This window comes from Echinops telfairi, unplaced genomic scaffold, assembly GCF_000313985.2.
Source record: "Echinops telfairi isolate 266 unplaced genomic scaffold, ASM31398v2 ScPeMD7_7457;HRSCAF=8495, whole genome shotgun sequence".
In the NCBI taxonomy this organism is placed as follows: Eukaryota; Metazoa; Chordata; class Mammalia; order Afrosoricida; family Tenrecidae; genus Echinops; species Echinops telfairi.
This window is the reverse complement of record NW_022111357.1, coordinates 24448070-24458127: the sequence shown is the minus strand read 5'-3', so window position 1 is coordinate 24458127 and position 10058 is coordinate 24448070. Positions and strand designations below refer to the sequence as shown.

At 39.6% G+C, this 10058-nt stretch overlaps 1 protein-coding gene across 1 annotated transcript in view; it reads right to left on the bottom strand.

Annotated features, from left to right (window-relative positions):
* Window positions 1-368: 368 nt before the first annotated feature.
* Window positions 369-10058, bottom strand: part of HP1BP3 (heterochromatin protein 1 binding protein 3) — a 37056-nt gene continuing 27366 nt past the window's right edge. Inside the window, exons 8-12 of the mRNA XM_004705377.2 lie at window positions 6774-6864; window positions 5956-6115; window positions 4598-4709; window positions 2768-2881; window positions 369-2300 (exon numbers count right to left, since the gene is read on the bottom strand). Coding sequence (XP_004705434.1) covers window positions 2006-2300; window positions 2768-2881; window positions 4598-4709; window positions 5956-6115; window positions 6774-6864 — 772 coding nt within the window. The 3' untranslated portion in view covers window positions 369-2005. The remainder of the gene's footprint in view (window positions 2301-2767; window positions 2882-4597; window positions 4710-5955; window positions 6116-6773; window positions 6865-10058) is intronic.

Sequence of the window (10058 nt, the reverse complement as noted above, 5' to 3'; positions counted from 1 at the left end):
GGTGATCATTTTGATACAGAAGCACATAAAACAAAGAAACCAACTGAAATCTCCAACTTTTGATTTAGAAAAGAGAATTATGAAAGTTTCCATGATGGGAATGATCACTTTCCAAACAGCACACAGAAATTAGCCTTCCTTTCTGGGGTTAGGTCTTGAGGGTCTCTTTCATCTTTGCAGTCCTGTAATTTGGTTTTAATCCAAGAACACAATGGAACATTGAGGCCAAGAGAAAGTGGGCCCTGTGCTCTTGACTATAGTCCTTAATAAGATGCAAACTTGTTATTTTTCAAACGACTGATTAAATAATCAATATTCAACATATCTCCAAACATTACTTGCCAGCAATACAAGAATTCCAAAGGAAGTAACCAGAGCTTATTTTATTCAGAGCTTGTTATTTTAAAAGGAAAATACAAGACAACTATTGGGAGGCAAAGAAAAGTTTCAAGTGGGGCAACACTTAGCTACTTTTGAGGGCAAAGTAGTAACTTTTAAATATAAGCTACAGTTCAGCAACTTTTAAAATTTCATGTTTATTCTTTTTTTCTCAAAATATATGTACATTAAAAAAGGAAGATTTACAACAGGAAAGATTGCCTTACATGCAACGCAAATCCCAATGAACTCATGATGGGTCACATGTGACTGTGGTTGTAGTTCAAGCCGATCCTCTCAAGTCCGTTTCCCAGCACAGTTTAGGCTGTAGAAGGGGTCCCAGAAGATGATGCAAGTGGAATGAACATGAAACAAACATTTTTTGCCTCTGGCAGCACTCAAGGAGCCAAGAGATGGTATACCAAAGAAGCTTAAGACAATTAAATTGTCAAGTGTCACAGGGAAGAGAAATTATAACCAGAAATTATTTCTCTAGTGGAAAGCTAGTACTATTTAACACAACTTCACAATACCAAAACAAATACAAGTAAGAAAAGGGTAGGTAGTTGGGCTTCATTAGCCTTTTTTTCTCTTTTATTTTTATTATCTCAAAAGGAAGCCACTTGCTTGATATAAAAAATGCTGTGGAAAGGAAGGTGGGGGAAATAATTCCATAGATGAATCTGGAATCTAGTTTATTTTAGCAAACTGTATATTTTTCCACTTAACATTAGCGATCATGTAACTCTCCAACATTTCCTTATAAAAAAAGGCAAACAGGAAGTGACAATTCATGTTCCAAATATTGAAAAATATATTTGAACATTTGATCAAGATGATTTTGTTTTAATTTTTGGTAACACAGGTGACATCAGAAATGCAATTCTCTGTATTTCTCTACTTCCCCTTCAGTCACAAGCTGAGCAGTGGAGAGTGTGTACACGTTAAGAGAATGAGTGTCTGCTCCCGGACCAGAGATTAACACCTAGACACTAGTGAGTGTGAAAAGCAGCTGGCCCCAAGCAGCCTGCATCTTCAGAATCGACTGTGAGCGCGCATTTTAGGCTTATTCCCAAAGTGGTCTGTTTACAGTTGGAGAGAAGAAGTTAGTGGAGTGGTTTTATAAATAAGATCAAGGTCTCTAGCTGTGACTGAAGTCACCGGGCAGGAAGCATTCAGATTATACTCAGAGCTGCACTGCCCCCTTTTCACTTCTAGCACCTGACCAGCATCCGGTTCTTGATGCTTTCTACAAATATAAAAATCTCTGCAACCGTTTAGATAAAACTGGAAGAAAGGGGGTGGGGTGAGGTAAAAAGCCAATGCTGACCAAAACCAGAAGACGGGCTGGGGGTGGGCTAAGAGAAGGGTCAGAAAAAGGACCAGGATGGTTTAGGAAATCCAGAATGACAGCAGAAATTAAAATGGCTGCAGGGGGCAGGGCTGGGTAGGCACCAAGAACAGCACCCAAAGCTAAAAAGTGTCTATATTGTTTTATTTATATTCCCTCCCAACAATGTGGGGGAAGAAAATAAACTTATAAGCCTCAAGACTAAAAACAAATGCACACTGACCTTAGAAAATAAGATTCTGAATTTAATCATGATACCCTCTTTTCCTATAAAATTTACTTCCTTGCTTTGAAAGGCTTCTTCATGGTGGAGCTGCCCTTGCTGGGCAGTTTCACTTCCTTCCGCACACTGGCTACGGGCTTCTTTGAAGAGCTACTACTTGGTTTCTTGATGACTGAGGGTGTGGGTCTGGCTTTCTTGGCAGGAGTTTTGGCTTTAGGAGGGGCTTTCTTGGGCAGGGGCCTTGCTTTCCCCCTCTGGGCAGCAGGGACTTTAACCCTGGGCTTGGAGCCTCTTTGCTTCATGGATGCTGCCTTCCCCGGGGACTTGGCTGGGGTTTTCTTCTGCAACCTGTAAGAGCCACAGAGAAAAGGCAACGGCTTAGTATAGCAGAGGTTCACTTGTCAGTCAGGAAAGTCACGTTTTGCAAAACATGCAAAGGCAAGGTAGAAGTCACCCATATTAAAAAAGATGAATGTGATTTATTCTTTTTCAATTACATTTAGTAAAATTATATAAATGTTCAACCAAACTATGAAAGTCTACACAATTCTATGATGGTCTTTCAAGGGAAACATGGGACTATTATTCTTTGAATGTCCAGACTAGTTATAAAGGTTTGACTAAAGAGTAAATTATACTTCATAGCTCACCATACCTTCAAAGCCCTGGAATTTTCAAGGAAGAAGACAAGTTCAAATGTCAAGCAAAGAACTTAAGATTCTGACTTGCTAAAAATCACTCTTCTATCTTTGGCCTCTCCCATTAGCACCCTTTCTCTCACACACACACACATCCCGTTTTTCACACTTCCACACCTTCTCTTTGGAGGTGGTTCTTCATCCTCAGAGTCTTCATCTTCTTCTGATGAATCATCTTCATCTTCATCTTTAGAATCCTCAGGCTCTTTCTTTGGAAACAGAACTCCTGGGCTATTTAAAAACAAATCAAAACAAAATAACCCAGGAGGGTGAGGGTAATGTTGGGGGAGGAAGGGGGAGCCGATCACAGGGGCCGTACAACAAAAGAGTGAGTGAATGGAGACACTGGTCAGTGTGAGACATGAAAAGCAAGCATGTTTTCATTATCAAGGGGTCATGAGAGAGGGGGGAAATGAGCTGATACAAGGGCTCAAGTAGAAAGAGAATGATGGTGGCAGCAAATGTACAAATGTGCTTGACACAACGGATGTATGGATGTATGGACTGTGATAAGAGTTGTAGGAGCCACCGATAAAATGATTTTTAAAAAAGTTTACAGGTAAAACAAGCCTCATATGGATATGAAAAATAGTGTGAAGAGAAATTCTCTAGATATTCTCATCCACCTTGCCAAAGTTAGAATTCGAGTATCATACATAATTTAAGCAATTTTGAACAAGCGTCTAACCACATCTTATTTCTTTCCTCTATCTCGAAAAATTAATTCAATCATTTGCTAAACGGGCATTTACTTATGTACCTAAATGTCCCGCACTGTACTGGTCACTAAGTACGGCGTTTACAAGGCCGTGAGCACTTTTTGCCCTCGTGATACTGGAAAGGATTTCCAAGTATTATAAGGCCCGAATCTCTTTGAAGTTTTTGAAAAGAGTAGCAAGATTCTCTACATATTTTTGCTGTCAATGGTAGAATCCTGTTTCTTATAGTTAAAAAGTTTTAAAACCATACATTCTATGTGGCTTTAAAAATTAAAACCAATGGCTGAAAAATTCAAATAAATTGTGTAAGGCAGCGATAGCAGCAGTGCATACAGCAGTACTCTTTCTGTTTGAATGAATAAATGGTGTGATATGTATGAGAGTCAGGGTATTCCACACAAATGTTCTTATCTCTACAGGAGGATGAAAGCAGAGTCAGGAGTCTTAGAAAGAACCCATGTTCTTCCTTATTTGGTGCTGGACAATGAAACAAGTTGGAAGGAATCCTTCAATAATCCGCCTGCTGTAATAATTTACTTGAAGAAGAAATCAACATCAAAATGACATAGATCTCAAAGCATTCAATGCTGGATTCCAGAACTGCTGGCTTCAAAGCTCTAGTAAAATTCTAAAACCTCAGTGCCATTGACTGGATTCCAACTCACAGTGAACCTGAAGAACAAAGGACAGCGTCCTGTGTTTCTGAGGCTGCAAATCTTTAGCAAGCAGAAAGCCTGCGCTTTGTCCCACAGAACAGCTGGTAGGTTTGAAGTGCTGCCCGTGTGGGTACCAGTCCAAGTCCTCACCCGTCAGCTCCCAGCGTTCCTCAGAAACACTCAGAGGACTGAGTTCCCCTGTTCTTACATAAAAAAACTCTGCTGTACACTCTGCCGTGGTTCTTGTCTTCAAATATTAGGAGGGTTTCCAAAAGTTTGTGGAAAATATTGAAAAATTGATACCAAGGGCTCAAGTAGAAAGAAAATGTTTTGAAAATGATGATGGCAATATTATGTACAAATGTGCTTGATACAATTGATGTATGTATGGGTTGTGTTAAAAGCTGTAAGAGCCTCCAATTAAATTGACATATATAAAAAAGAAAATAATGAAAAGCTTCCACAAACTTTTTGAAGCCCTTATCTACACAGTTCCATCCAGTACTAATAAGGATAAAGTAAGGTAAATAAAGCCAGTGACCAATACTGATCACTGTAGACGAAATGCTTGCCTGGGATAATAAGGAAAACAGAGCTGGAAAGTGCCACTAAATCCTTTCCCAGAGATCTGTTCCATCCAGCCATTCTTTTCACATTTCTGCAGAGTTTTCTTCAGCAGATGCACTGAAAAGGGAATTCAGTAAAGTACAAAAATTATTTATTATTCAGAGTGATAATCCTTTCTATCGCAATCAGATAGCCATCAATTAAACAATGCATTCTCAACATACATGAGGGAAATTTAAAATGCAGAAAAATTTCATTCATTTTTTCATGTAATTTTTCACTATTTGAAGCCCCTTGAATATTTCTCATGTGCTACATGAATACTTCGTGGGTAAATGTATTAGCTTTTTCACTAAACATTTATTAAGTGCTCATACATTTGGCAAGATTAAATTTTGAAACCCCCGAGTTTCAAATGCTCTCATTTCATGTACGAGGAGACAGGAGACCAGTGACGATCAGTGATTTGCCCTAAGGATACACATTCAGGGTTAACAGTCGACTGGAAAACCAGAATTCACATTTCTTCAACATCTGCTCAGTGCATGACAATTATTCAGGAGGATAAATCAAAAGATAGTCGACTGCAACCAATTCATTCTCGACTAGCAGTTACAAACCAAACCGCTATTGCGGCTCCTCAAGGCCTTATCAATCTTAATGCAAAGGCACGTTCAAAACAAGCAGTCAAACCAGTGACAGCAGGAAGGTTAATAACCCAATCAGACTCTTTTGTAACACTTGGCCAACAGAGAAAAGTCAAATGGACTCTAAAGGTCAATATGCACAATTACAGAGAGTATTAATCTTACAGTAAGAAAACAAAACACTCTATCCCTTTACAGTAAAGTCACTATTTCAAAATATTATTTAATATATACCAATCTGTGTTTTGCTAATTTCCAAATTCTTCACATTCTAAGCAAGTTACATTATCTCACCATTTTATCTGTGATAATGTTGCTAAGACTAGGTTTTAATCCAAATCACCTCCTCATAGGATAAGTGTACCTTTTTGAATGATTTTACCGGGTGTAAGTCAATAAGAAATAATCTAAGTAGAAAACATTCTTAAACACGGGCTTGCCGTCATGGTGAAATTACATGTATACAAAGAGTGAATTCTTGAGGTGTTTCAAACTACTGATTTACTCAATAAAACAAGTACAAGAAACTCAACCTCTGACTTTACAGACACACAAAAATATGACCATCTTTGCTTTCCTTTTGGCAAAGGTAAATCTATAGAGCTGTTCCCGCTTGGCTATCAGTCAGTAATTACTGCTTCAGACACTCACAGCATTCTTTTCACGTTTTATTTCTTCACAAAAAAAGTCCCCCTTACACATACCCAGAGTCTTACTTTGATAGTTGGAATTGGTCCCTGGGTGGTTCTCCAAGACGTACTTCTTCAGTGCGGTGGTGGAGCAGGTCTTCGGCTCATTCATGGCGGCAATGGCAGACAAGACGGCATATTCCATCAGGCTTCCACCAAGCAGGGGTTTCTCCCCTGATTTCTTCAGCTGTTTTCCAAGGAGGAAGAGAAAAGCATCAAAGGTCAAGACAAGACTGCTGCACCAGGTGGGTTGGAGCTCCTGCATCAGCACAGACACGTCTCACAATGACTTGTCAGGTTAGGGCTTTCCCTTCCCATTCACCAGGGATCCAACCAAACCAAGGGGTTCCAGCCCTCCTATGGACAGTTCCTTTTCCATCCACCTCCTTCCGAACTAAAACAGAAATGGCAAACTTTACCCAAAGATACTAACAGAAATACTCTGATAAAGAAGTTAACCTGTTATGCTCCCAGTAAATTAGGTTAACATTGAGAATACTCTTTAAATCTGAAAAGTAAAGTAATTACGAAACACGTCTTTAATTCATTTAAACAGTTGTAGGTAAAAGTTAAAAAAAAAAAAGGTAAAGGAGACATACCAAATTTCTGTTTTCTTCATAGAATTTATCAAAAAATCATTAGAACAGACACCAGCTGTCTTCTATTAAGCCCATTTTATAATAATGTCTTAAGACATTTGCAAAAATAATGCCATTTTCCACAAAATTGTTATTGATATTAATATAGAATTGGTTTACTGTGGTTGTTTTTAAATCAACTGATAAACATAGAGGTCCTGAAATCAAAGAGGTTGAGAAACACTCTTTACAACCAAGCCTTCTAACCTGAAATGTCCCTGAAGCACCTTTGCCAGTTATTTGTTCTAACTGGCCTCTCTCTACTGCCCTCTGTAGAGCATTCTTCAACAGCTGAGGCCTGCAGGGGGAAAAAAAGGGCAGAGATAATTTATTACTGAAAAGAAATTGAATAAACAGATCTAGGGTTAGTCCCAAATGTAAAGTTCTGAATCCTTTTATACATTATACTTTGTTAAAAGAAACAATGAAGTAGTAAGCATTGCTAGCATTCTAAAATAAATGTATTTCTTCCCGCTAAGCTGATACTACCTGCAGTTAATGTGATTGGGAGCTAATTTCCAGATTGCCAGAGCATTCTAAAATCCTATCAACTAATCCCATCACCTGTCTGTTTGTCATACTGTAGTGCAGTGAGTTGCAGTGATGCTGGAAGCTATGTCACTTGTATTTCAAAGTGAACAGGTTTCAGGGGAGCTTCCAGATTAAGAATAATGAAGGACTGGCTCCCCACTATGAAGGAAAAGGAGCTACTGAAAACCTTCTGCATAGCTTGGCAACACTGTTAGAATCTGAAAGTCTACTGAATGGAAGCAGCACCCTGTCAGAGACAGTGCCAGAGGATGGGCCCTGCAGGTCCCAGAGCACCTGAATTATGACTGAGGAGGAGCTGATTGCTCAGAGTGAGTCACCCATGGCGATGTGAATCAGGTAAAGCCTGTGGGAGTGGAACATTCAGGATCTTCATTTGCTGGTACAGCACGACTCAAGGTTTAAGGAGAAACAGTTGCAAAAATGTGCTGATAGGAATGTGGGAAGTATGAACTAGGAAAATTGGGAGTTCTCAAAAAGGAAATGGAGTGCATAAAGATTAGTGGGCTAAAGTGGACTGGCACCGGCTGTTTCAAACCAGAAAATCATTATGATTTACTATGCAGGGAACACCACAAACAAGAGGAATTCACTGTCAGAAAGGATCTTGGTGACTCCATCATGAAGTACAATGCTATCTGTGATAGAATTGTATCTACCTGCCTTCAGGTAAATCCAATCAATGTAACTATTATTCAAATTCCTGCACCAACTACAAAAGCTAGCGAGGAAGAAGTTTAAGAATTCTACCACCAAGTCCAGTCTGAAATGGATCAAACAAGCAATCAAGATGCATTGAGAATTACTGGGTGCTTGGAATGCAAAAGTAGAAAACAGAGAAAGGAACAGTGTTGGAAAATAAGGACTTGGTGACAGAAATGAAGCTGGAGATCGCATGATAGAATTTTGCAAAATCAATGACTTGTTTATAGCAAATTACGTTTTCAACAACACAAAAAGCAACTACATGATGCTTTACTAAAGATGGAACACACAGAAATCAAATTGGTAACTACATCTGTGGGAAGACACAATGGAGCAGCAGCTAAAACCAGACGGGGCTGACTGTGGAACAGGCCATCAATTGCTCATATGTAAGTTCAGAATAAACCTGAAGAAAATTAAAACAAGTACATGAGAGCCAAAATATGAATGACCATGAGTCTATCCCATCTGAATTTCAAGAACCTATTAGGGACAGATTTGATTCACAGAACACTAACGACAGAAGACCTGATAAGCTGTGGAAGGAGATCAAGACGGATGAACGCACGGACAAAGCCACAGGTCAGCTCTTCCCGTGGCATCGCAGGTTTCAGCTGAACATCTCCTTTCCAGTCACTGACTGCTAGAAACTCATTGAAGGGGATGATCAATGCAAAGTTTGCATCCTTTATGAGAAGCGAATGGCCACAGAAGTTGCTGTCGAGGCATTGGGTGATGAATGTTGAAGGGTTATGTTGTCCACATCAGTGGTCGGAATGACAAGCAAGGTTTTCTCATGAAGCAAGGTGTCTTGACCCATGGCTGAATCTGGCTGCTGCTGAATAAAGGGCACTCCTGTTACAGACCAAGAACTGGAGAGAGGAAGCACAAATGTCTCTGGGGCTGCATTGTGGATGCCAATCCGAGCATTCTCAGCTTGGCTATTGTCAAAAAAAGGAGAAAGATATCCTAGGACTGACTATTACAACTGTGCGTTGCTGCCTGGGACCCAAAAGAGCGAGCAGAATCCGCAAACACTCAATCTCTCTAAAGAAGATGATGTCCATCAGTATGCTGTGAGAACACCTCTGAACCAAGGAGGAAGAAACCCAGGACCAAAGCCCTCAAGATTCAGAGTCTCGTGACCACGTGTCCTGTAGCACAAATGCCGGCACATCACCCTGAAGAAACAGCGCACCAAGAAAAACAAGGCTGGGAGGCCAAAGGAAAACATCAGGAACAGATGTTCCTCTCAGAGAACTTCTACCTCTGAGTCCTGTCAAAAATAAATAGATTTCTAGGGAAAAAAAGAGAAAGCAAAGGGTCATTAAGAAGACAGGAAAGAAAGAAAAAAATCAAAGTGGTTATCAGAAGAGACTCTGAAACTAGCTATTAATCATAGAGTAGCTAAAGCAAATAAAAATGATGAAGTCAAAGGTGTGAATAAAATATTTCAAAGGACAGCTTGAGAAGATAAATATTATAATGAAATGTGCAAAGACCTAGAATTAGAAAACCAAAAAAAAAGGAAGAACATGCTCAGCATATCTGAAACTGAAAGAACCCAAGAAAAAATAAAAACAATCTTGAAACAAATCTATGGGCAAATTATTGAATGATGCAGAAAGCATCAAGAGAAGATGGAAAGAGTACACAGTCACTGTACCCAAAAGAACTAGTCGACAGTCCACAATTTCAGGAGGCAGCATATGAGCAAGAACCAATAGTACTGAAGGAAGATGTTTAAGTGGCACTGAATGCATTAGCCAAAAACAAGGCCCCAGAAAGTGATGGAATACCAATTGAAATGTTTCAGAAAGCCGTAGAAGTCCTGGAAGCACTCACTCCCCTCTAAGCTAGGAAATTCAGAACACCTGGTCAACTGACTGGAAGAGATCCATACTTGTGCTCATTCCAAAGAAAACGGACCCAACAGAATGCTCAAGCTACAGAATGGCATCACTGATATCGCACCAAGTAAAATTTTGCTTAAGATCATACAACATCAGTGTGGCAGTACACTGACAGGGAACTGCTATAAGTCCAGGCCAGATTCAGAAGATGCGGAACATGAAATATCATAGCTGATGACATGTTTAACCCCGGTTTCACTGACTATACAAAGGCATTAAGACTGTGTGGACCATAATAAACTGAACAACCTTGAGAAGAACAGGAATTCCAGAACACTTTATTGTGCTCATGAACTTGTACATCGATCAAGAGGAAGTTGTTTCA